At 39.5% G+C, this 27,038-nt stretch overlaps 2 protein-coding genes across 5 annotated transcripts; one reads left to right on the top strand and one right to left on the bottom strand.

Annotated features, from left to right (window-relative positions):
- Positions 1 to 1,797: 1,797 nt before the first annotated feature.
- trmt10a (tRNA methyltransferase 10A) lies at positions 1,798 to 21,657 on the bottom strand. Of its 3 annotated transcripts, none has more exons than XM_049568899.1 (8): positions 21,531 to 21,657; positions 8,591 to 8,778; positions 6,355 to 6,523; positions 6,204 to 6,275; positions 6,053 to 6,127; positions 4,915 to 5,064; positions 4,718 to 4,823; positions 1,798 to 2,369 (listed from the first exon to the last, which is right to left on the bottom strand). In XM_049568899.1, the coding sequence occupies exons 2-8, from the start codon at positions 8,776 to 8,778 to the stop codon at positions 2,182 to 2,184; spliced, it is 948 nt and encodes a 315-aa protein (XP_049424856.1). In that variant the 5' UTR covers positions 21,531 to 21,657; the 3' UTR covers positions 1,798 to 2,181. The 3 variants fall into 3 exon arrangements, with proteins under 3 accessions (XP_049424856.1, XP_049424854.1, XP_049424855.1); XM_049568897.1 differs by lacking the exon at positions 21,531 to 21,657 and adding an exon at positions 8,983 to 9,053; XM_049568898.1 differs by lacking the exon at positions 21,531 to 21,657 and adding an exon at positions 8,951 to 9,042.
- Positions 14,042 to 24,169, top strand: mblac1 (metallo-beta-lactamase domain containing 1). 2 transcript variants are annotated; one of them, XM_049568909.1, is made up of 3 exons: positions 14,342 to 14,547; positions 19,351 to 19,753; positions 22,649 to 24,169. In XM_049568909.1, exons 1-3 carry the CDS (start codon positions 14,474 to 14,476, stop codon positions 22,886 to 22,888), a joined length of 717 nt encoding a protein of 238 aa, XP_049424866.1. In that variant the 5' UTR covers positions 14,342 to 14,473; the 3' UTR covers positions 22,889 to 24,169. The 2 variants fall into 2 exon arrangements, with proteins under 2 accessions (XP_049424867.1, XP_049424866.1); XM_049568910.1 differs by lacking the exon at positions 19,351 to 19,753 and having other exon boundaries at positions 14,042 to 14,547.
- The last annotated feature ends 2,869 nt before the right edge of the window (positions 24,170 to 27,038 follow it).

Genomic DNA, 27,038 nt, shown 5'->3' with positions numbered 1-27,038 from the left:
TGATAAAAATATTCATCAAATGTGTGTGTTTATATGCCAACAACAATCCTTGAATTTCTGTCAAGATAATTGTTGAACTGGCCTCTTCACTTGATGTTTCAAGGAAGACTGTTAGTAGACTCAAGGTTAATATCCATGCTCGAAAACCATATAATTTGGATGAGCTGGAACAATTTGCCTTGGAAGAATGGGCTAAGATCCCTTCTTAAACTTTTGGTTATGGTCATTTCCATACAAAGGTTAAGGGTTTTGTTTAATTTCATAAAGGGGGCTAAAAATTTTGACCTTAACTGTACACTTATGTCATTGTATATAATTTTATTTATCAATTTCAAAGGTCCATGCACAGCCGCACATTTGATTTGAGAATATGCACCTGGTTTAGAGCTTTCAAAGAATATTTAAAACTTTTGACCCAGTTTGCTTTTACCCAGAAACTTTCCACATTACAGTATTACATCAAATCCATAATTTAGTTTCAGTCCATGGCAAAGACAATCTATTCTAGCAGGAGAACTAATTATTATAACATGATTTTTCTTTTAATGCTCCTGCTATAAACTGTTCCTGTGTCTTTGAGATATTTCATACTGAAGTTGTGTGTGGAGCTTCTGATGCGAAAACCTGTTGATGCCGTTTCAAAGTATGGTTGCAGGATTTTTGTACGCAATCTATATGCCAGTGTCAAGGTATATTTTAGCTGGTCTATGTAATCATGGGTAGTTGCCCTTTTTTGTATTTTTATGATTCCCTTATAGTCAAGTCAACTTTATTTATACAGCACACAACACTAACAGCAACAATGACAATCGCACTATGCACAATTCAGGGCTGGTGAGTAAAAGTGTGTTTTAAGATGACTCTTGAAAATCTCAGTGGTGGGGGATAATCGGCCGGTGGAAGCAAGAGAATTTCAAGAGAGTTTTGGGGCAGCGATGGAGAAAGCCCTGTCCCCATAACACTTAGTCCTGGATCTCGGGACAGACAGCAGTCTTTGGTCAGACAATCTCAGTTCTCTCACAGTGTGATATGGGGAGAGAAGCCTGATGAGGTAAGAGGGTGCAAGGCTGTTTAGACAAACATGAGAATCTTTTGTATTCTGTCACTAACAGGCAGCCAGTGTAGGGAGGCAAGGACGGGGGTAATGTGCTCCCTCTTGTCTGACCTTGTTAAAACTCTTGCTGCTGCATTTTGGACTAGTTGAAGACGAGATAAACAAGACCGAGTAATATAAAAATATAACGAGTTGCAATAGTCGAGGCAGGGATAACTCTCTCCAGGTCAGAGGTACAGAGATTTGATCTGAGTTTGGAGATTGTGCGCAGCTGCATGAACCTTAATTTTGCAACTTGACTGATTTGTTTGTCAAGCTTGACTGATTTGTTTGTCAAGCAATTCTGAATCAAATATGACTCGAAGATTTTTAACATGACATTTAAGTGCTGTGGTCCAAATAAAAGAACTTAAGTTTTACTCATTGAGCTGGAGAAAATTTGCAGCCACCCATGATTTGATGTGGTGAAGACAGTTACTGAGTTCAGTTACTTTACTGCTCAAAGCTCAAAGGGGAAGTAGATCTGCATGTCATTCACATAACAGTGAAAAGATATGTTTTTGAATAATATGCCCTGATGGAAGTCAGTAATTTAATAACTTATCTATAATATAAAAACTCCTTTGCAAAATTGGGTAATATTCCCCTGACTTCTATAAAATTCTTATTTTTTTTATATTGTACTTTCAAAAACAACATAATATTCCAAGAATTTCAGGGCCATTGACAATAATGCTCATCTGTTGACATTATCCTTCATTTTTATCTTTATTCTAAATGAATCCATTAAGCAACAGTTACAGCTTTAGCTTTGATATTAACAAAAAACAGAATGAAAATTCTTCAAATAAAAAGTATAAATTATTTTCTGTAACAGCTGTACATTCTGCCAAAAATTGTAGCAAAACTGAAACTTCCATTAGCTATTCAACAAGTTATACCCAATCACAGGAGGCACAAAGTAAATTTTTTAATAAATAGCTGTTAAAAAAAACCCTTAAATTTCAAAGAAACAGATGCTTAGTGAACAGAAACATATCTTTAAACACAGCCTCAGCATCAACATATCCAGGCGCTGTCCCAGAACAACACTTCTGAACTTCGAAGTTGTCCATTTAAACTAAGTTTTAGGCTCTTTTCTCAGTTTGGTCCGATGTGTCAGGGTCAGACTCAGAGTCTGAATCCTCCCCTTCTTTTTCCTGAGTAGTTGTTCCGTCTTGGTCAACAGCCACAGCTCCTTTCCTTTGAGGTAGAACTGTGAAGAAGGCCTCCCGCCAGCTACCCCTCTCTAGGTATGCCAGGATGATCTCAAACACTGACAGAGGGACCAAAGCACATTTTAAAAACCAAATATAGGCAGTGGGAGTCAAAGCAGTAAGGATCCAACCTCTTTCCACAGAACAGCCATGAGTAAGACTGGTCAACTGAGCCTTTGATAAACACAGCTCTATCAGTTACATCTGCTACACCTGTCAAGCTTTTTATTGTTTCCAGTAGGGCTGCACGATATCAGGATGCATGCCATATGCGATAACACTGTTGAATATTGCAATGACAATATGATACAATAAGTAAACAAATATTGAAATAAACAGTTTTAAAGTCTTTCTGTTTTAGGTTCACTCTGCTATCAGAGACCCTAGACAGTGAACGGCCTATGCACACTGAATTAAACTAAATTTTGTTCTATGGTTGTAATTATGGTTTTATTCATGTATGTTGAAAATGTATCTGAAAGCTAAATAAAATTCCAAATCTGAAAACTTCACAAAACCACAGACTGCATAAGTATCCGTATATATACAGTCTGTGTACATATCTCACGTTAAACTGAGTTTAGAGAGCACCAAAATCATCCACCCAGAATAAGGTCAGTCAGATGTGATATATGGTTGTGATGTGTGATGATCCCATAAAATTTATAAGATATAAGTTACTACTAATAAGATACTGTACAAATTTATTAGTTCAACATTTTGAGAAATTTGCTGATTCTCTTTCATTCTGCAAAGCTTTTATGTTTTGCTTTCATGTTTTATGCTTTTCACTTACTGAGACTATGAACAAAACAGGAAACAACAAAAAGAAACTGACCTTGCGTGAAAATGACAGCAGCCGGTGAAAATTAGGGTGGGCGATATGGCCCTAAAATAATATCAGGATATTTCAGGGTATTTTTGTCATAACGATATTATTAGCGATATAACAAATTAGTAAAAAAATATATATATATTTTCTTATAAATTTAAGAACAAAGAATTGAAACACAATATGTGATACAGTTTTATATGTCAGCATAATAGTTTGCCTGCAAATACATTTAGTAAAAACTAAAGAAAAATTATCTCTCATTTCTTTAGTTTGTGAACAACAACAGTAACTCAGAGTGAGATTCAGATTCTGAATACAATATAGTACAAAACAATAATTCTAACACAAATTACACATTTAAACATTTCCCAAATACAAAAAATGTATTTGGGAACTGGAGTTGGAGAGATAAAAACTGTACAAGATAATGTTTATGTAACCTAAATGAACAAGAAATATATCTTCTGAATGTCTCTCCAATACTAGTAGCAGAGCCGTTACTGTCAAAGCTTATCAATACTATGGTCTTTAATAATTAGAGCCTGGGGCCTGTTTAATACCAGGTTTCGATACCCATCCCTAGTTTCCACTGACTCCATCAACACACCTTAAATTTCAGTATGACAACTTTGACCATACCATTAGTTTGTAGTGTCTCTCTTGGATGACACACGGTTTTAGTAATTAGTGGATCTTCAAGCATTTAAAAATACACATTAATGTCATCTGGATTATGCAAACTGCATATATTCTAATCCTCACTAAAAAAAGCATTGCTGACCTTCGTTCCTGTGGGCTACGGCAACACTAAACCCCTGATCTTGCCTGAGAAGGACTAAATGCACAAATCTGCTATTTTTTAAAACTTCAATCAAGAGAGACTCACTGCAGCCTGTTCTATTTTGCTTCGAAAATGGCGGCTTGCAACCTTGTTCTGTGGATGATAAATGAGGTGCAGACTTTCATCTGTGTCACCAGTGAAGACGAAATACAGGGAGTGCTGGATGGAGCAGTGAGTGACACCAACCCCGCCCACATTTAAGAGTATTGTTTGTGGTGGAAACACTAAATGGACCTAGGGCCTAGGTACCATGTCTGAAGGATTACTTTTCGTTCAAAAGGTACTATACCGTAAAATGTTTGGTGGAAACGGGGCTTTTGATATATTGTGCAGCCCTACTGTGGATGTGTCAGTTCTGAAAAGGGCTTTTTAATAAAATAACCTGTAACCCCACAAAATAATGGTTACAACTGTAGGTAGAATGCTACTTAGGCAGATATACTAACATTTGCAACTAACATTAAAGAAGAAACACTGCTTAATCCCTTTGTTACACTTTTGTCCCATTTTTCTGGTTTTGGAATGGCAAAAAAACAACATAACTGTACAGTACGGTCTTTATATACAGAGTACTGGACATGTAAACAGAGAGAAATCTGAAGCTTTAAGAAGCTGCTGTGTCGAGCTATGGTGACTAAGCTATAAATGGACACCACTGCACACCCATTCGCAGAAAACCTTGTGCAGAGGCTCATATCAGTCTCCTATTTTGATCTGATACTAGCCCTTACCATGGTTGACTGCCAGAACTTTCCGACTGTTCATCTTGACAAAACTGCTCAGAGGAAGCTGAGCGTGGTCAATCCCCAACTCCTTCGCCCTCTCAAAGGTGATACCCTGCACACATAACCCAGACAGAATCTGACAAACTGCTCTAAAATCAGTTAGCAGGAATACAACCAACAGAGTGTTGTGAAATCAGACAGACCTTATGATGGTTGTGGTCCACCAGGCCTCCTATCACATAAGCCTTTTTGTGGTCTAGCTCTTCCAGCACGTTGGGAGAGTCTGACGTAAGGTACACCAGCTCCTCCTTCACCATAACTTCACTGTAGTGCTCCATTTTAATGTTGATGTCCTGCACTCAAAAGCAACACAAAAATATACCCACAGTTAGAAAATCTGTACAATGATATTAATACAAGTCAAAGTATATCAAAAAAACATTTATGCAATTGAAGGCAATTGCTTTCAAATTGCAAGGACCACTACAGTCTAACTGTACTGTTTTAATAAAGTTCAATAAAATACTGTTATAATTAAGTTAAAGTACTGTTATCATAAAGTTAAATAAAGTACTGTTGTTGTAAAGTTAAACAAAGTGCTGTTATAATTAAATAAGTCAAATCGAAACCACTGTGCTTTTATTTTAAAGCACCCGGCTCTTCTCGGGCAGGAAGTGTTGATGTTTTGCTGTGAACCTGAAGCTTCCAGTCAGAAGTCAGATGTTAGCAGTTAGAAGAAAGTTAAACTGTTGCTGCTGTACCTTTAAACATGAGGATTTATTCACTGTGAGCTGTAAACATACTAACAGCTCTCCACTTCATTATTAATAATATTTGCAGGTTGCTCTGGTGCTCCAGGGTCTCAACATGTGACTAAATAGTCACGGTCTACAGCCCTGCAGGCACTCAGTGTATATCACGGCGTAGATAGATTCTGCCAGCAATAAAATTACTTTTACTTTGAAACCCTGGACTTCCCAAGTTTTTAGTTTTGGTCATATGACCAGAATTTATGAAATTAAAAAAACTCTTGGGTTCTGCTGCATCTATTTTCATCTGTTTTCTTTCCAACTGTCCATAATGACTCAGACAATGCCAAACAGGGGCACTCTTATGAATCAGTGTACATGTGTAGGAGCTCTTTAACATCATGGCACTTTTTTCAGTGCCTTAAGTCAGTTACTGACTGATGTTCATTTGGGCATGACATAATAACCTCAAAATTCAGTTGGACAGCCTTCTTGAAGGAACTTGTCCCCAACAAAGACAGACTGAAAAGAGTTGCTTGGTTGTGAAAACTCAAATCTATGTAAATGTCATTTACTGTAGCATCATGCTTACCTTCCAGTTTACCCATCCTTTGTCCTTTTCATCCATGCTCTGTTTCAGCTGTCCTCCCAGGCTAGTGAGATAAAACTGGAGAGGTGAGAGTAGTTGTTAGACATCACACAGGACTGTCTCTGCTGTTTCATGTCAGCCAGTAGTCACTGACCTGCACCGGGTGCAAGGCTCGTCTGTTCTCAGCATAGCACCGCTGGATCTGTTTGTGAAGCTTCCGTACATCCTGAAAACACAACAAGATTATTGATCAGGAAAGTCAGTACCTCGATTCATATCTCAGTATAGACCGGAGAGCTGTTCACCTTTATCAGCATGAGGTTATCGAAACTGCAGTCCACCACCAGCCTCAGTGAGCTGGGAGTCACGTCTCTCCTTGGACGTTTCCTAACATTCAGGATCTCTCCTCCTTTCTCCTCCTGATGATTGTCCCTCTGTAAGCGACGCTGCTGCTTTCTCTCCTTCCGTCTCTGCCTGCAGCAGAAAGCACAGGACAGATAAATGTGGGCCATGATATGACAGCATGCTGCAGACTCACGCTTTTTAGTCTAATGTCTAAAGTAAATACACACTCTGTGCTGTAATTATTATTTCTGGAGTATATTCTACTTGTTACTGGGTTGGATCAATTCATTGTTGGTTTTGCATGTTCCATGAGATTTGTTAGAACAGATTTTCTTATACTAATAAAAAAAAATTAAATGCTGACTATTACCAGACTCATGGTGTGATGTTTGCATAAAACATGTGTAACATGGGTATTCATCAGGGGTGGCAATTGCCAGAGGACCCACGACATGATATTATCAGGATACTTAGGTCGCAATACAATATTGTGATATGCTGAGTATTGTAATAAAATATTTCTTTTCAACTGCAAATTATTTCCCAAAGGGAAACTTTGTCAACATCAGTTTTACCTCATAAGATAAAGTTTTCAGTCTGTTCATTGACTTAAATCATTTTCATTCATTCATTCATCTTCTAACCGCTTCATCCTCTTGAGGGTCGCGGGGGGGGCTGGAGCCTATCCCAGCTACATCGGGCGAGAGGCAGGGTACACCCTGGACAGGTCGCCAGACTATCGCAGGGCTGACACAGAGAGACAAACGACCATTCATGCTCACATTCACACCTACGGTCAATTTAGAGTTACCAATTAACCTAGTCCCCAATCTGCATGTCTTTGGACTGTGGGAGGAAGCCGGAGTGCCCGGAGAGAACCCACGCTGACACGGGGAGAACATGCACACTCCGCACAGAAGGGCTCCCACGCCCGGGATCAAACCGGCAACCCTCTTGCTGTGAGGCGAGAGTGCTAACCACCACACCACCGTGCCGCCCCTTAAATCATTTTTATTGCAGCAAAATATGATGCAAAGCAAATCTTTGCACACGAGGTAGGTGATGGACTGTGTTATTTTCTTAGCTCTCTCAGAATTGGATGGAAGTATGTACGGTGTTGGTTGATTTTTTGGCAGAGCAGGTTTAGTTTTCCCGGAGAATTTTATTCTCATATGACACTGCTTGCAAATCACATAAGTGATATCCAAATGCACCTTTCCTTCCATGTTAAAAAATCTGAAATAAGTCCAGACCTCTTTGTTTTTGATGAACTTCCTGCCAAATGCTGCCAACTGAGACCTCTGGTTACCTCACCAGGAAAAAAATATATCTGCACCATCTAGTGGAGTGAAAAAGCAATTGATTTTATTATTCTAGTACCAAAAGTTATATTAAAATGTGGATTTGCAAAAAATCATTTATATGATAAAATATTGATTCCTGGCATCTGTGTATCGATACAATGTCTCCATGCAAAATATTGTGATGCTATGATGACTGGCAAATGAAACACTGGATGACAAACATGCAGCAGTCAGCAGTTTCAGTTCATGTTATGATAGTGATAATGGACAAGATTTTTAAAAACATTTTAGGTGCACTCATTTTAAGGATTTACATTACTATAACAGACAGAATGGCTGGAACTACAAGAATATAGCTGCAATTGTGGGGATGCACGACAATATTGGCATGTCATCGGTATCGGCTGATATCAGCTTTAAAATGAATTATCAGAATCAGACAACATGCTTTTCTTATTTTGCACAATGAGTGAATATTACATATAGTGAAAAGCACGGTATTTCATGTCTCCATCTGCTGGTGGGCCATCATGATAAGAGTATGCATGCATGCATGCATAATATGATGTCAATTCTGCTACAGAAGAAACTTGATATTCACTAAAGTTAGGTTGGGAGAAAAAATGTATATATATCGGTAATAAGTTGTTACATATCAGCATATCAGATATTGGCAAAAACCCAATATCGTGCATCAGTAACAAATCGTAATAATCCAGATTTTTCATCACTGCTGACTTCTACTGTACCTGGTCATTTAGCAGAAGAGATTTCCACAATGCTTAAAGAGGTCCAATAGCACATATTAAACCAATAGACTGCGAGCCTCTGTGTCTGAATCCATCACTGACTTTGACAGTGCTGCGGACAGCGTTACAATGAGCGAACTTACTTTCGCAGCTCCCTCTCTTCTTCCCATTTCTGCTGCTTCAGAAGCTTCTTCCTTTGCCTTTTGGACACATTTTGGTTTTGTTCTGCAGCTTCTCCATTACCGCTCTCTGTCTTCTGACTCATCTGACTGTCTCCATTCTCATTTTCCTGCTGGGCTGGAGCTTCACTTTTCACGCTGTCATCGGCCATCTGGGAAGAGAAGAGAAGACTGATGTCTGCTGCCTAATGTTGCTCTGTCAGCTAGCTGCTGATGTTAGCGCGTCGGCTGCTCTGTACAGAAAGCTAACTGGCAGCATTTAATATCACAGTTCTTAACTATAATTTAACTCAGAACGAAACTCTTTTTAAAGCCCTTTAATACCCAGATATCCAACCACAGACAGTCAAACCAACCGAGAAAATCAACTCAACAAATGGGTTTAACTTGACCACACACTTCCACATGGATGTTATGTTAGCGCTAATATGACGTCATCGAACCGCGCCAGATACATCATACTTTTTTTAAACTTTATTTTTAACTTTGTATTAACAGTTTTAACCCAGTGCACTCAGTGATCAGTACATTCCGTTGTAAGTGGTACTTAATGATCAAAAATTATAAATGAAAAATAATGAGACAAGGAAGCACAGACTTCAGTAAACCGATGCAACTGTACAAAACCAGACAAAAATAAATAGACAGTTTGTATGAACACACACATAAACACAGAGACAGGGGTTTACCTTATTAGTTATGAAGTTATAAGATTTGCACTAAGTCATTAGTTTTAATTACATATTTTTAAGTTTGATATTATTTTAAGATATGTATCTAGATCTGGTGCTTTTTTGAAAGCAGGATATGAGTGAAATTTACTGTATGACTATACAATTATGCTAAAATATATAGCCTAGCAAATTAATTATATATTGTTCATTCTTGGAGAAATTTGGATTTTTGAATATTATTAACAAATCAGGTTCTTTGAGTGAAATGTTCTTGCCAAAATTTCTTTGGATATCCATACTGAAAATCAGTCCAGGGCCCTATTTCAGAAAGCAGGATTAGTGAAAACTCTGAGTATGTTGAGCCTGAGATGAGGGGAACTCAGAGTTTCCCAGCTCAGGCTCAGTCAACTCAGAGATTGGGATTATGCTCAGAGTTTGTTGAGCCTGCTCTCTGAAATAGGGCCCAGAAGATAGTCACATAACAATAATAATAATAATAATAATACATTGAAGGGCGCTTTTCATGGTACTTAAAGACACTTTACATCAGTTAGAAACTATCATAAAATAGAATACAGTAAAATACACACATCACTAACACATTAAAAGCAGTTTTGATAAGATGAGTTTTGATGATGGATTTAAACTGGGAGAGGTCAGAGCGATCTTGAATGTGTTTGGGGAGAGAGTTCCAGAGGGAGGGAGTGGCTATGGAAAAGGCTCCATCGCCCCAGGTCCAGTGCTTGGTCCGGAGATATGGAGTCAAGAGTTTGGCATCAGAGGAACAGAGACTACAGGAAAGAGTGTGAAGGTAGAGCAGGTCGGTGAGGTAGGATGGGGCCTGGTTATGGAGGGCTTTATGAGTGAAGAGAGAGACGTTGAATTGGATGCATTGTGGGACAGGGAGCCAATGAAGGTTCTGAAGGACAGGGGTGATGTGATTGCAGGATCGGGAATGGGTGAGCAGACGGGCAGCAGAGTTCTGGATGTATTGGAGCTTATTTAGGACTTTGGATGGTGTACCATAAAGAATGCTGTCACAGTGAATTCTGGATGTGATGAGTTCATGGATGAGAGTTGCGGCAGCAGAGGGGGAGAGTGATGGGCAGAGATGATCTATGTATTTTTAGGTTTTTTAGGAGAAAAAGGACAGTACTGGTGATGTGACTGACATGTTTTTCGAAAGAGAGGTTGTTGTCAAAAATGAATCCGAGGTTGCGGATGTGTGGGGAGGAATGCAGAGTGGAATTGTCAGCGGTGAGGCAGAAGTTGTAAGAGGTTTTGGTGATGGATTTGGGACCGATGATGATCATGTCAGATTTTTCGAAGTTCAGTTTGAGGAAGTTGGCTTGCACCCAGGACTTGATTGAAGCAGGTGGTCAGAGTGGACAGAGTTTAAGTGGTGATGGATGTAGTGGAAATGTAGAGCTGGATGTTATCAGCATAGCAGTGGAAGTTGAGACTATGGCTGCAAATAATGTTGCCAAGGGGGAGCATGTAAAGGATGAACAGGAGGCGACGAAGCACCGAACCCTGGGGGAGGCCTTGGGACACAGGAGCAAGGGAGGAAGTGTAGCTGTTAATACTGATGAACAGCTGTCAGTTTGTGAGGTAAGACCTTAGCCAGGAGAGGGCAGTACTGGTGATGCTGAGGGAAGATGGGAGGCAGGAAATGAGAATTGTGTGGTTGTGTTTCAAAGGCTGCTGTAAGATCAAGAGGGATAAGAACTGAGAGGTGACCAGAGTCTGTGGCGAGGAGAAGGTTGTTGGTGAATTTGAGGAGGGCAGTTTCCATGCTGTGCTGTGAGCGGAAGCCAGATTGAAATGGTTTAAACAGGTCATTGGAGGAGAGGTGGGCTTTAAGTTGTGAGGCAACAGCATGTTTCAGTATTTTTGACGTAAAGGGGAGATATGAGATGGGTCTGGAATTATTCATGTTGGCAGGATCAAGTCCAGGTTTTTGAGGATAGGGGTGACAGCAGCCAGTTTGAGTGTTTGAGGGACTGAACCGAAATTAAAGGATGAGTTGATCATTTCTGGGATGATTGAGGAGACGGCAGGGAGGCAGTCCTTAAAGGATAACTTCGGTATTTTTCAACCTGGACCCTATGTGTATGTGTGCGTATGATTCATAGGTACAACTCGTTCTAAAATTTCAGTTCAGTGTTGAGGGAGGCGGATGCAGCCCGGAGCCGCAAAATGAGCTAAAACAGTAACGGGGGCAAATGCGTCCCGTATAAGTTTGCGCATTAAAAGTGCTTTTTTTTTCGCCACTGACCGGTTCAGATCGACAGTGTTATCTCTGTAAATAGCATGCTAAATGTTTCCCTTACCCTTCACTTGCTCTGGGCTGTGATGTCATCTCGTGAGAGCTTTGCTTGTTGCCTGAAGAGTACAGTTGAGAGTTTTACTGCATTGATTGAAAACAATGGTTCATGTTTGTGCTTATGCGAATTGCAAGAACAGGATGTCACGCAACACCCCGTACAACTTTCATAGGCTGCCTTTGTCGGACGGCGAGATGCTGAAGTTGTGGCTAGTTGTGCTACAAATGGATGCTAACACTCCTGTCCAGACACTGCGCCTTGCAGACCATTGGGTCTGCAGTGCTCATTTCTCCCAAGATGACTACTGCCAGCCGAAGAAGAGAAGACATCCAATCCTGAAACACCTCTTCCTCAAGAAAACGGCTGTCCCACGAGTAGAGAGCTACAGAAACAGTGGAGCAAAGCTCTCACGAGATGACGTCACACAGCCCAGAGGTAAGGGAAACGCTTAGTATGCTGTTTACAAAGATAACACTGGCGATCTGAACCGGTCAGTGGCAAAAAAAGCACTTTTAATGTGCAAACTTATACGGGACGCATTTGCCCCCGTTACCGTTTTAGCTCATTTCGCGGCTCCCGGCTGCATCCGCCTCCCTCAATACTGAACCAATTTTAAAACGAGTTGTACCTATGAATCATACGCGAACATACACATGGGGAAATAGAGCCCAGGTTGAAAAATACCGAAGTTATCCTTTAACAAGTGTGGATGGGAGGGGTCAAGAGCACAGGTGGAGTTTTTTTATGACATCCATTGTTTGATTTCTTGTGTGCTTTGTTCTAGATTAGTCAGTTGATGAGACGTGTCAGGCTTGATGGATATGTAGAGCTGAGTATCATCTGCGTAAAAGTGGGAACGTAATTTGCATATATTTTATTACCATTGTGAAGAATCTGATAGATAGATAGATAGATGCTCTGAAAATTTTAATTTGTTTATTGATAAGACAAGGAAAAAACTGGGCTTCAGAGAGATTTATCTCTGAAACTACGAATACTATTAACTAAGGCAGAGGGATTTTCTCACCTTACCTATGCAGCTATCCCCATGTCTGTGTAATGTCATTGATGAATTATTATTCCACTTTATTTGGAAGAGCAAGACACACTTTGTAAAAACGTCTGTGATTATGAACACTTGTGATTCTGGTGGTCTAAATTTTCTTCTTGATTTCACTACTCTTAATAATACCTTTAAAGTCAATTGGATAAAACAATCTCTGCATAGTCCCACATCCACTTGGAACTTCATACCCAAATACGTTTTCTCTACCATTGGAGGTCTTGTATATGTTCTTCTATGTGATTACAAAATAGAGAAACTCCCCCTAATCCTTGTCAAATTTTCATAAGCAAATGCTTTTGGCATGGTCATTAATTTATAAACATAACTTCTCCCCACATAAATGTAGATGATTATTTCAGACAGATATCATCACTTCCCACTCTGCTGTTCAATACTGGACTGGTCTTGTTGGTGACCTGCACTGGACCAATGTGTGGAACCTCCCATACTAATAAAGTGATGGAGGTGTCTTCTAAATGATTTCATAGTTACCCTGCCAAGCATTTTATGTTAGAATTTAAGAAAGTTATTTGCGTGGACTGCTCATTGTGTGAGTCTGAACCTGAAACAATGTTGCATTTGTTTTGGCATTGCCCCTTTATTGCCACCTTCTGGGCAGAAATAACCCAGTAGGCTACATTACGGCCGAGATTGACTGATTTTTTTTTCTGTGCTGGAAAGATGTAGGCTAGGTACTGTTCAGTCTCCATAACAACCAAAGCAAAAAACAGAAATAATTATATAATAAATTTGTTGATCATCTTAGGGAAATATCATATTCACAAGGCCAAATGTCCTCATTCAAAACCTTCATTCATAACCTTTGAAAAGGAGACTGAACAATACATCCAAAGCATACCTGATTCCTAAAACAAGAAAGCTGCAAAAACTTTTTCTTTGTCCTCATCATCTGATATCTTTGTTTGAAATTCCCCCTGGCTCTTTTTTGAATGTTTGTATGTATTAATAACTCTGCTGTTGTTATCTTCAATAAAGATTAAATAAAAAACAAAAACAAAACAAAAAACACAGAGATGGAATGTTGAAGGACGTGAAGTTATAGCCTCCGTAAAAACACAGCCAGAGCCTCTCTTCTGCCATGTATTCCATTTTATATTAGAAAGTCCATGCAGTTCGGATGCTGCTGGTTGTTGTAGAGTAATTTGTATTTTTGTCTTTTCCGTATTTATGGCTCAGTCTTTTTTTTCTCTCTCTCTTGCCTCTGACCCTTGAGCTGCCGTGTCGTGTGTGTGCTTAATAAAATCCCCGTGTGGAAATTGAATCAATAAAGTGTTATTTTACCTAAGAACTTTTACTTCCTGCCATGATCATGCACACTCCGGTCCAGCAGGTGGCAGTGTGCGCCTGTCCTGCTGCTTTGCATCTAACAGTGAAAGTAGATGTCTATGGCTGTAACTGATTGTCCATGCTGAGATGTCGGGGACAGACAGTTCAGTGGCCTGTGGACAGTTTCAGACTGTCCCCCTGTCAGAGCTGGACTTCCCCGGTCAGCCGTACTCCGTGACCGTCCTTAAAGCCGGATACTGTCTCCCTCAAACCGACGGTACGTTTAGAGCCGACGGGACCATCACCCTCATAACAGGACCCAGGACTATTCTGGTGGACACCGGAGGGCCGTGGGACCGGGACTTTCTTCTAACGACACTGAAAGAGAGGGGTCTGGAACCAGGGGACGTTAACGTGGTGGTGGGGACTCACGGACATTCAGACCATGTAGGTAATCTGAGTGTTTTTCCAGCAGCAGTGATGATTGTGGGATATGACGTCAGTGAAGGGGACACATACCGTCCCAACCAGCTGGCAGAGGGACAGGCGTACTCCATTGATAAGCAGGTAAGATAACTGGGTATGACAGTAGTTTAAGTAGGCCGAAGTCGTCCACTTTTTCTCATTAGCTTGAACACATTTGTCCTTTCAGAAGTCTTCAAAACAGACCTAAACTGAAAGTCACTGTCCAAAATTCTAGGCTACAACTTAAAAAACATGCATCAAGAGGAGATCAAGAGATTCTTGGAGTGTAGGGTGAAGTAAGGGTGACTGGGACACAAGGTCAAATGGGGCAGTATAATTACAGGGTTTATTTTCTCACCTGATGAGTGAAAAAAAGAAAAAAAGAAAATTTTTGATTAGCCATAGAGTGCCGAAGTCACGCCCCTTCCGGTACAGCTCTTGGGATCTTAGGTCAGAAAAAATATGAATGGCAGTGAATGGGGAGAGCAATATTATCTTTTGTTCCCGTTAGAGTTGCGACATGAAATCTAAATATGTTGTTAATGAATTTAAAACATAAATTTTAAGGTCAAGAAAGTCATACTTTGTTGTAAAACTGCTGAGATATAAGCTTTTGAAAAAAACGTAATTAGAAAAACTACACAGGAGGCGGTCACGTATGTGACGTCATAGCTTTCGCTCGCTTCCTGCAGCTTGGAGTGACTGCAACCTGGCACAAAACACACAGACATCTTCAATCATAAATCGATTTATCATAAAGCAGTGGAATTTCAGCGGGGAGGCCAAGCTGCAGGAAGCGAGCGAAAGCTATGACGTCACATACGTCATACGGTCAAGAAAGTCATACTTTGTGGTAAAACTGTTGAGATATAAGCTTTTTAATTAGAAAGACTCAGGAGTTTTTTTTTTTGTTTGTTTGTTTTTTCTTTATTGATCATACTCACATTGCCAGAGATAAACGGAGGGTGGGGGTTACATGCGCAAATAAAATAATCCCAATTAAAGATTACATGAAATCATAAAGTGCAGGAGAGAAAACAAAATATACAATATGTTTCTGGTAGGCCAACACAAAATCATTTCAAAAACATGGAAACAAAGAAAATAATTCTAGAGTCTTTATGGCTTTCTTGTTTTCAGATTGAGTAATTGTATTAATGTATTATTTGATTTCCTTTTCAAGACGGTAAGTACATGGTATTTGATTACTGAATTTCCAGGTGTGGATATGAGCTTTGGCTAAAAATAATATTAAATTAATTATGTAATATTGGTCTATTTGGGAGGATGGGACTGAAAAGAAACCAAACAATACATTTCGATACTCCAAAGCAAAATTGTTGTCAATATGCTGACGGATGAAGGTAGTGACATTGTTCCAAAAAATCTGCAGGTGGGGACATGACCAGAAGAGGTGGTAAAGGTCTTCTGGAGCCTGTTTACAGAAGGAGCAGAATTTGTTTATGTCTTTTTTATATTTTTGCATAAATAGATTGGAGGGATAGATTCGGTGGATGAGTTTGACGGTTACTTCTTTGGTTTTATTTGTGATGAAATATTTACAAGGGAGGGACCATATGTTTTTCCAAATCAGGTTTGTGAATATATTGTTCCAGTATGATACGGCATTGGGGGTACTGATGATTTCTTTTTTGGAATAGTGCACGTACAGTACGGTTATTGTTCTTTTTCACTGAGAAGCAGATTCGCCCGACTTCTGTCTGCACAGGCTCCAGAGGTAATGGGTCAGTTTCAGGTAATGTGACATTCTTAAACAACATAATTACACCAGAGGGTATTGCATCAAATACTATTGCGTATTCTTTCAGAGGAATAGGAAATGTGTATTTATTTAAGAATTCTGAGTATGATAACAATGTGCCGTTTGGTCTGAGAAGCTGACTGACTAAAGTTATGCCATGGGTGAACCAGTTCTCTATAAAAAGTGATCTGTGTGTGTACAGTATGTCCCTGTTGTTCCAAATACAATATCTATGGGGGGGTGAAGTTATGTTTATAAACCAGAGACCAGGAAAGAAGTATCTGTTTATGAAAGTTGGCTAGTTTTGTGGGGAGTTTTTCAATATTGTAGGAGCAGAGTAACAAAAAATTAAGGCCACCAACTTTGGAAAATATGTAGTTGGGAATGAAGTTCAAGAAAGTTAAATCCTCCATTTTCATGGGAATTCATTAAAGTTGATTTTTTTATATAATGAATTTTGTTTTTCCACACAAAGTTATATAGAATTTTGTCAATTGCTGCAGTGGTCTGTTTATTTACATCCAAAGGTATTGCTGTATAGGTGAGCCGAGATAAGCCCTCTGCTTTAGATAAAAGAATTCTGCCCTGAAGGGACAGATCTCTCTGGAGCCAAGAGTTGATTTTTTTCTGTGTTTTTTCTATGATGTGGTTAAAGTTCATAGGGCACCTGTTGCTTGTGTTTTTGTTGATGGTGATTCCCAAATAGGTGACAGACTCTTTTACAGGTATGTTGGAGATGGATGTACTATTACAGGTTTTGAGTGGGAGCAGTTCACGCTTACTAAGATTCAGGTGAAGTCCGGATGCTCTGGAAAAAACTGAAATTCGGTTAACAGCAACTGAAATTTGTGAGGCATTTTTTAGAAATAAGGAAGTGTCATCTGCCAGTTGGCTGATGACGATTTCGCTGTCTGCTATAGATATCCCTTTGATGGGGCTCTGCTTAATAAAGTCAGAGAGCAATTGGGCACATATCAGAAATAAATATGGTGACACAGGACAACCCTGCCTGATTCCACAACCTAAATCAAAACGTGGAGAAGTACCTGTGTGCATTTTAATTGAACAATTCGCTTTCTTATATATGGTTTCTATTGCTGAACAAAAATATTTACCAAGGCCAAATTTTTGTAGTGCCTGGAACATGAATTTGTGTTCAGTGGTATCAAACGCTTTGCAAAAGTCCAAAAATAAAATAAAACTGTCATCAGGGCAGTATTCAGCATAATCAATGAGATCCAGAACAAGTCTTATGTTGTTAGATATATGTCTGCCCTTCATGAATCCTGTTTGTGTTTCATCAATAATGTCATCCAGTACTGCTTTAAGTCTTTTGGCAAAGATTCCAGCTAGATTTTATAATCATTATTGAGGAGACAGATTGGTCACCAATTATCAATGTGGAGTGAGTCCTTATTAGGTTTAGGGATAAGTGTTAGAAGCCCTTGATATAAGGTAGGAGGAAGAGTCTGATTATGGATACTTTCAGTGAATACACCATGGAGGAAGGGGGCAAGTTTATCACAAAATGTTATGTAGAATTCAGATGTCAAGCCATCAGTTCCAGGAGATTTATTTAATTTAATTTGCTGAATGGCCAATCTGACTTCTTCTAAGGTTACTTGCTTGTCACAGAGGTCCCTTTGGTCAAAACTAATAGATTTTAACTGAGAAAGATGTCCAAAAAAATATTTTGTTGCATTTTCATCATATTGTGATTTATACAGGTTCCTATAAAACATTAAACAGTGATTGGATACCTTTTGTGGATCATCTGTGACAGCTCCATCTATATTGAGTTTTTGAATGCAGTTCGCTCTGCTGCGTGACTTTTCCAGCCTAAAAAAATATGCTGTGTTTTGCTCCCCTTCTTCCAACCATTGCTTTCTGGATCTCACATAAGCTCCTTCTGCTTTAACTCTGTATATTTCATCTAGCTTGAGCTGCTGCTCAGTTAGTTCTTGTTTGTCATCTTCTGTTAAATCTTCAGGCATACACTGAGAAAGAGTGGCAATTTTGGTAATTACTTTTGTTTCTTCCTCCTTTCTTAGTTTGGCCAGAGAGGATCCATACTGTCTTAGGTATTTTGCTGTCTCGAACTTCAGTAGTTCCCAGTTTTTTTGGAAACATTTATCATTCAAGGCCCTTTGCCAGTAACATTTTATTAGAAACTGAATCTTTTCTGTAACAACTTTATGTTTTAAGACCGAGTTGTTGAGTTTCCAATATGAATTCTGGTGGGTACTGGCATTGGGTCTAAAATTAATTTGAAGATTTATAGTTTTATGATCTGTGAGCGGGGTAGTCAAGATGTTAACATGGATATTATTTTCATCTAGACTACTTGAGATTAACCAGTAGTCGATTCGTGACCTGCAGGTACCAGTTTTGTTAGCCCATGTATAGGATTTAGTATTTGGATTCTTTTTTCTCCAGATATCTACTAATTGAAATTTCTGCATAAATAAGATGACATTGGAGAGAGAATTTGCTCTATTTTTGGGGGACGATCTATCTACAGAGTTGTCTACCGTAACATTGAAATCACCAACAACAACAAACAGCAGGTTAGGATATTTAGATAACCAGGATAGATAACCAGAAATACAATGCAATAATTCATGAACCCCCTCATCTTAAAGTTAAAAACAGGGCACTCACACACCTCTCTTAGGATGAGTGCAAAAAAACAAAAACACCAGGCTTCTACGTTAATTATATGTTCTGTGTTTTCAGAAAAGCCGCCTATGGACTGGTGTTGAAAATTAGCACGTGTGCTACACACACCTAAGCAAAGGCATCTGGTCTGTCCACTGGGACAGTCTCAATGTGTTTGTGATGTCCATATCAAATAAAATAAACCTACCTACCTACCTACGACAGGTTCTGCATATAAAGAGAGTAATTCTTGCTTAGGAAGCCAGGTCACCTGAACTGTGAGGGTTTAGTTAGGGAGGATTTGAAGGAGAAACTCAATTAGAAAGTCAATTAGTTGCCAGGGTAAGGCAACAATTTAATTCAAAAATTAAATTATAACAAAAGGTTCATTATAAACAAGGAAGGAAAAAGGGAAGGGGGGGGGGTCTTCTTCTTCTGTGCAAATTGTGCCCCGGACTAAGTGTCATTTTTCATATCATTCACAGTGAACCTTTTACCGTCAATGAGGGCATAGGAGCCTCTGAATCCGGCTTTCTTTCCCTCTTTCCTTGCTTGTTCCACCAGCGGCCACAACTTGTTCCTTGCATCTTTCATCTCTTGGGTCAGATCCTCGAAGATTTTGATTTTCCTCTCCCTGAGCAGCTTAGAGGTTCGCGCATCTCTCCAGATCTTGTCCCGGTGGGTGTGAGACAGGAACTGCACAGTGATGCGGCGGCTGGAGAGACGGTCCGCAGAGCGGGGTCCAAGCCTGTGGACGATGTCCATAGAGAAGTGCAGGTGTTGAGCGATGTCAGGAGAGACCATGCCGAGGATGTCGATGATGGTTTTCTTGATGTCTTCTCCGGCCTGTTCGGGGATCCCAGCCACTCGGAGGTTCCATCTTCTTTGGTAAGCTTCCAGGTTAATCCATTTGTCGCGGAGCACCGCCTTTTCTTTCTCCAGTGTTTCTACTTGACTCTGCAGGGAGTCCACATGGAGAGTCACATCTTCCACTTGTTTCCCCAGGAACTCCAGCGAGTCAGTAATACTTTTAATTGTTTGTGTGTTATCTTTAACAGTGGTTTCAAGAGATTGCAGTCTTCTGAGGGGTTCTTCCTGTATTTTTTCAATTCTCTCCATCACTGTCATTAAGGCAGAGTTTGTCACAGTTTGTTCGTCGTCTCCTTCACTGGACAATTTTTTTGCTTTCTTTCCTGGCCATCGATCTTTAATGTTTTCCTCAGGTATTGTAGATGGGTTCTCGGGGTTTAATAATCCATCCAAAACCTCGAGCTGGTTTTCTAAAGCTTTGCGTGCATATGAGTGCATTGTGATAGCGGGGTCTTTGTTCATTTCTGATCAGCAGCCGGGAAGGTAAAAATGACAGGAGTAGGAGTGAACCAGAAAGACTCAAGAGTACACAGGAGGAGATCGCGTATGTGATGTCATAGCTCTCACTCGCTTCCTGCAGCTTGGCCTCCCCTCTGAAATTCCACTGTTTTATGATTAATCAATTTATGATTGAGGATGTCTGTGTGTTTTGTGCCAGGTTGCAGTCACTCCAAGCAATCTACTCCGTAGATGTAGTTTTTCTAATTACGTTTTTTTTCAAAAGCTTATATCTCAACAGTTTTACAACAAAGTTTGACTTTCTTGACCTTAAAATTTATGTTTTAAATTCATTAACAACATATTTAGATTTCATGTCGCAACTCAAACGGGAACAAAAGATAATATTGCTCTCCCCACTGCCATTCATATTTTTTCCGATCTATGGTCCCATGAGCTCTACCGGAAGGGGCGTGACTTCGGCACTCTATAACTTTGAAACCACGTAATCAAAATTGCATGCTCTCATTGGTGTGACATCACGTAGATGGGTGTGGCAAGATATATAGGAAGCGGAAGTTGACCCTGCAATGCATGAGGCAAGGAAAATGACATGAGCTTTAGTTAGTTTTCATCATAAGATCATAAATATCTATCTATATATGTGTATATATATATATATATATATATATATATATATATATATATTACACAAAAATCTCGGTTTGGTACGTACCTTGGTACACAAGTCACGGTTCGTTTTTTTTTTTCGGTACAGTAATGAAAAAAATAGACAATTATTAAATATCTTTTACTTATTGGTAACCTTATTAAAACATACCACCACAGCAGTTAACTCTTTTTACACAATTTTTGAGTGAAACAAATATATATAAAATCCTGCTTTTTCACATTGTTTGAATGAAAATAGAAATATAAAAGTGAAAAATAAAATCCTGCAGTTTTTTTAACACATTTTTTGAATGAAAAATATAAATATAAATTTCTGCTTAAACAGTTTTACTCAATTAAAATAAAACGTATAGTGCAGCTGGTCAGCTTTAAAGCCTGCTCAGATTCAGATTTACTAGGAACTTACTTAGCTTTCCCACTTTGTTAAAGTGCAGTAAACAAAACATGCTTATATCTAAAGTGCAGCTTAAACAATTTTACTCAACTCCAATGGCGTTGGTTATTTCTTTAGTGCGATGGTCAGGGAAACGCTCTTTCTTTTTAAACGACGACAATATCGTAGTTTGCACCAGATTGCTTTTTCTAGTCATGATGGTTAACGTTCAAACTCGGGTGGTGTCGCTTTAGATGCATTAGCATGTTAGACGTGTTTCCAAGTACATACCCGACCGCTGTTCTGCAGTGTCGGCACACTGCTTTGGTTTTGTCAACTTGTTTATTTCCATCTTTGTATTTTACCCTGAAACCAAAGTGTTCCCAAACGGAGGACAGTGAAAGCGGAGATTTACAGGACTCGGTCCGTCACTCAGTTATGTCCGTCGGGGAACTAGATATTTTAAATTGTTCGGCTCGCAAAAACGGAATTAAAATAAAACAAAATAAAATAAAATAAAATAAAATAATATCCTGCGCCCAATAATTCGGTACAGGGTCGTACCCTGTGTGTATATATATATATATATATATATATATATATATATGTGTGTGTATATATACATATAGATAGATAGATAGATAGCACAAACCTTTTATGGGAACATGATTATACTGCTCTAACCTTGCAATAGAGATGCATTGTGTATGCTCTGTATGCTCCATAAAATAATCAACCATAAAATCATTGGATTTTTCCAGGTGTTTTTTGCAGGCCATTTTTGCTAGCTGGACTGGCCAGCTTGCAAAAAGCACCAAGTTTACACTAATACACTATCCAAGCCAAACCTTACACTTATTCTCGACCTCTTAACCCATCCCTAACAAATCCTTATGAGCATTTTTAACCTCAGCTAAATGTGTTCTCTTTGTAAACTTAAACATTTTTTAACCAAATAAAATGTATTCAATGAATTTCAGATTTCAATAATTTTTACATCTCAATTAAATGTGTTAAATGAAATTTGGTAGAGAATTAAGGGAGAGTGTGGAAGGGAGGGGGTTGTCACTACAGTGAGGAAAGACAGCTTTATATTGTACAAACTGTGGATGGACCTCAGAAATTAAGTTTAACAAAAATGTACATGGAGTCTTAATTCATAATGATGAACAGGAAAAGAAAAATGTGCATGTTAAATGATGTCAAAGTATGAAATAAATTGTGCAACAAATATGTTCATACACATAAATCATCCTAGGAAATTTTGACTCCAGTTTTGAATACATGCGTGTGTGTGCGTGTATACGATGAAAACGAAGAGGAGTCAGATTTTGACGGAGCTTTGTAGCCTCTTGTGATGTTCTGCTGGTTTTCCCCTAGGCTTTGACAGTGTCTCCCCTCTCCCACAGGTAACTGTAGTCCCCAGTCCAGGCCACACAGGACAAGATGTCAGCGTCCAGGTGACGGAAACCTCAGTGGGCACAGTGCTTGTTGCAGGGGACTTATTTGAGTGCTGCTCAGATGAAGACAGCTGGCGGGATTTGAGTATGAACACTGCAGTGCAGGAGGTCAACCGCCAGGAGGCACTACGTACCGCTGATGTCATCATACCGGGTCATGGACTCCCATTTAGAGTCCTCAGGAACTGATTAGCCAATCTTGAAGATCCATAGTCCTTTCTCTCTGCAGGCGGTTTGACTTGTAACAGCAGGAAAAGCACAGGTGAAACTGAATGGGTTAACAATGACTCAGTTCCATCAAGTGTCCATTAAGCCATGACAGGGAGGTGGCATGCATGATACCAGGACTCTGGATCTAACTTATGTAAGTGGAAAGCAGTGATTTTTAATGTTGTCACTTACAGCTGGGCTTTTCCTGCTGCGATAATCTTGAATTTCTGCTGTGGAAAGGTCTACACTGGGTTATATAAGGATATGACTTGACTGAGTGTAGGTGGAGTTTTACAACTTAACTCAATTGTTGTATTTCCAACCAAAGTTCACACAGGGTCAGCTCACTCAAGAACACTGCTTATCTGTAAACATTAAAATTACAGATATACTTTCAGATATGAGTGAAATATATGTGTTCTTCATTGAATAAAATATATTTTAATACAGATATATTTTACTGCTGTGCTCAACGTTCATAGAATCAGACAACACTGAAGACACAGCATGAGATCCAAATCTAAAAATTGAGGACTCCTCACCACTAGAATTTAGAAGAATGGCTTCTCTTCCGTTCCCAAATGAATTCAAAGGCTTCAACAATTCTGTAATACTAGGTTTGTTTATTGTCTCCACCAGATGTAAGCCTGCAGCTAATTTCACATACTACTGGACCCATCAGCCTAATATTTTGTGTACACAGTATGACAGTATGCTCATGGACCTCTTGTACTTGCAGTGATTTATAATTATTGAAAAAAAACTGTTTTATTGAATGTTTTATACTGCCATTGACTGTTTAGTCCTTTTGAGCAACCAGTCAGGGCTTCAAGTCCTCAGCCAAATCACTTAGTTAAATACATTTCTGGAAGTTGTCTCAGCTCAAAACAAGAAGCCTTTCTGAATCTGCAGGTCACATTTTAGTCTTCATTGTGGCTCAAACACCGACATCCATTGAAAAGTTTGGTCTCATTTTGAACTAGAGCATCTGCAGACTTACTCCATGGCTGATGTAATATGATTCACTAAAGTTAGGCAAGATACAAGACAAAAAAAGAAGAAAAGTTTGTTATCTTTTTGACTGAAAGGGAGCCTGGTGGGACAGAGTGGCAGCGATCAGCTCTGGTGGCCTCCTGGCACAGATCTGCACTCTACTGAGTGCACATTTCTAAGTTTTGTAATGTTTTTAAAAATAAATTGGTAAACCACATGATTTTCTGGAAAAGTGGTTTAATAAACCTGAAACACAAAGTTGACACACCCAGTGTGTTGTGACTGACTTACTTTTTATGTCCAAAGAGGGACACATTCTCAGCTATTCTTAAAGGGGAACACCACCCAACTCAAGATTTCCAGTGTGTTATTTCCATGGCCTAGGAATGTTAAGTCAATATTGGTGGCCATGAATATTATACTACTATTACTACTAATACTAATACTATTAAATTGGTGGAATAAAGAAATACTATTCGTTCCACTGATCCCAATTACTGTAATTTCAGTTACTTCGCATCCCTCTGCTAAATAATGGTGGAAGGTAACTCAGCACATTGACTCATGTACTGTACTAAGTACTAAATTGAGGTTGTTGGGTTTTGTTTTGTTTTTTTTTTACTTTACATGGGTATTTTAATCTCATGCCATTTTCTGCTTCTACTCCACTACACTCAGAATATACAGTGGTGGAAGAAAGTTTTCGGACACCCCATGCATTTGTGAAATATTGCATTAAGAATCACTCTTAGGTCTTCAAGTGCAATTTCTTTTAGTACACAGCACATTTGAACGTTCTTCAGACACAAAAATGGCTAAAACAAGGAACCTAACGCAGGAAACACGCCTGAAGATAAAGATTCTCAGCCAGGAAGGGTACAGCTGCCGCCAGAAAGCCAGGAAGTGCAGATGCAGTCCTTCAGCAGTTGGATACACTCTGCAGAAATACAGACGAACCAACAGCTTGGAAGACAAACCAAGATCTGGGCGTCCAAGGGTTTCTTCAGCAAGAAATTGCCGCATCCTGATCCGCATGTGCAGGCAAAACCGCTGAATGACATCACAGGAGCTTCAGCAGCAGTGGTCAAACCAAACTGGTGTCCAGTGTTCCACCCGCACTGTACGTGGCTGACTTTTAGATCATAGCTTAAGGTCCTACAAGGCTATCAAGCCCCTGATCAATGAGAGACAGAGGTTAGCCCGGCGTCGTTGGGCCCAGGCACACAAGAACTGGACAGCCAGGAATTGGAAGAAGATTTTGTGGTCAGATGAGTCCAGTTTCCAGCTTCATCTTCCTCCTACTAATGTGAGGGTACACAGAAGGCCAGGCGAAGCATTATCTCCAGCATGTACAGTACCTACTGTCAAGCATGGTGGAGGCAGTATCATGGTTTGGGGATGCATGAGTGCTGCTGGTGTTGGTCATCTCACTGTCTGTGATGGCACATTGAACTCTACCAAGTATTGTACCATTCTCAAACCCACATGCTCCCTTCTGCGTGCACTGTTCTGTCGAGGTGAAAACTGGATGTTTCAACAAGATAATGCCCCTTGCCACACATCCAAGGCCAGTAGAACTTGGCTGCAGGAGCACAGTATCCAGGTCTTAGAGTGGCCAGCTCAATCCCCGGACATGAGCCCCATTGAAAATCTGTGGTGGATTATCAAAAGGTCTGTTTCAAAGCATAAACCAAAGAATTTAGAAGAATTAAAAGCAGTAATTCAAGAAGAATGGGACAAGATTACCCCTCAACAGTGTGAAAGGCTCGTGGGGAACATGCCAGCCAGGATTAGAGCTCTACCACGTGCCAATGGCAGGACTACTAAATATTAATTTGATGATGTGATGGTTTATTTATTTTTTGTTCAGTTTTGAACACATTCTCTGTTATTTGTTGACTTTGATACAGACAATGTTGAGAACTGACATATTGAAACTGTCAAGAATTTAGTTTTTCTTGTAAACAATAAACAAAAAAATATAATTTGTATTTGTTTGTATCTGTCTAATGCAGCCACACCTTTTGAAACACAAAAAAGATTTTTCCACAAATATTTCATGATAATATTTGAGATTGTGTAAAATTTTAAGGGTGTCCGAAAACTTTTTTCCACCACTGTATTTTATACTTTACTTTTTACTCCATTATTATATCATAAAGATAGTTACTAGTTACTTTATAATTTTTGCACACAAACCATATGAACAACAAATCTCTCTCTCTCTCTCTCTCTCTCTCTCTCTCTCCATACATATATATATATATATATATATATATATATACAGTACAGGCCAAAAGTTTGGACACCCCTTCTCATTCAATGCGTTTTCTTTATTTTCATGACTATTTACATTGTAGATTCTCACTGAAGGCATCAAAACTATGAATGAACACGTGGAGTTATGTACTTAACAAAAAAAGGTGAAATAACTGAAAACATGTTTTATATTCTAGTTTCTTCAAAATAGCCACACTTTGCTCTGATTACTGCTTTGCACACTCTTGGCATTCTCTCCATGAGCTTCAAGAGGTAGTCACCTGAAATGGTTTTCCAACAGTCTCGAAGGAGTTCCCAGAGGTGTTTAGCACTTGTTGGCCCCTTTGCCTTCACTCTGCGGTCCAGCTCACCCCAAACCATCTCGATTGGGTTCAGGTCCGGTGACTGTGGAGGCCAGGTCATCTGCCGCAGCACTCCATCACTCTCCTTCTTGGTCAAATAACCCTTACACAGCCTGGAGGTGTGTTCGGGGTCATTGTCCTGTTGAAAAATAAATGATCGTCCAACTAAACGCAAACCGGATGGGATGGCATGTCGCTGCAGGATGCTGTGGTAGCCATGCTGGTTCAGTGTGCCTTCAATTTTGAATAAATCCCCAACAGTGTCACCAGCAAAACACCCCCACACCATCACACCTCCTCCTCCATGCTTCACAGTGGGAACCAGGCATGTGGAATCCATCCGTTCACCTTTTCTGTGTCTCACAAAGACACGGCGGTTGGAACCAAAGATCTCAAATTTGGACTCATCAGACCAAAGCACAGATTTCCACTGGTCTAATGTCCATTCCTTGTGTTTCTTGGCCCAAACAAATCTCTTCTGCTTGTTGCCTCTCCTTAGCAGTGGTTTCCTAGCA

Source organism: Epinephelus fuscoguttatus, linkage group LG23 (assembly GCF_011397635.1).
Source record: "Epinephelus fuscoguttatus linkage group LG23, E.fuscoguttatus.final_Chr_v1".
NCBI classification, from domain to species: domain Eukaryota; kingdom Metazoa; phylum Chordata; class Actinopteri; order Perciformes; family Serranidae; genus Epinephelus; species Epinephelus fuscoguttatus.
Note: the sequence above shows the minus strand (reverse complement) of the source record. Positions and strands in the feature narration are given on the sequence as shown.

Bases quoted from the DNA above. Each gene is read 5' to 3' on its own strand.
- mblac1 (XM_049568909.1), top strand. From the start codon at position 14,474: ATGACGTCAGTGAAGGGGACACATACCGTCCCAACCAGCTGGCAGAGG. The intron at 14,548-19,350 runs GTAAGATAACTG...TATCATTCACAG, and splicing joins CGTACTCCATTGATAAGCAG to TGAACCTTTTACCGTCAATG. The intron at 19,754-22,648 runs GTAAGCTTCCAG...CCTCTCCCACAG, and splicing joins CGGAGGTTCCATCTTCTTTG to GTAACTGTAGTCCCCAGTCC.
- trmt10a (XM_049568897.1), bottom strand. From the start codon at position 9,033: ATGTGGAAGTGTGTGGTCAAGTTAAACCCATTTGTTGAGTTGATTTTC. The intron at 6,524-8,590 runs GTAAGTTCGCTC...TTTCTGCTGCAG, and splicing joins GAAGAGAGGGAGCTGCGAAA to GCAGAGACGGAAGGAGAGAA. The intron at 6,276-6,354 runs GTGAACAGCTCT...TTGTGTTTTCAG, and splicing joins ATAACCTCATGCTGATAAAG to GATGTACGGAAGCTTCACAA.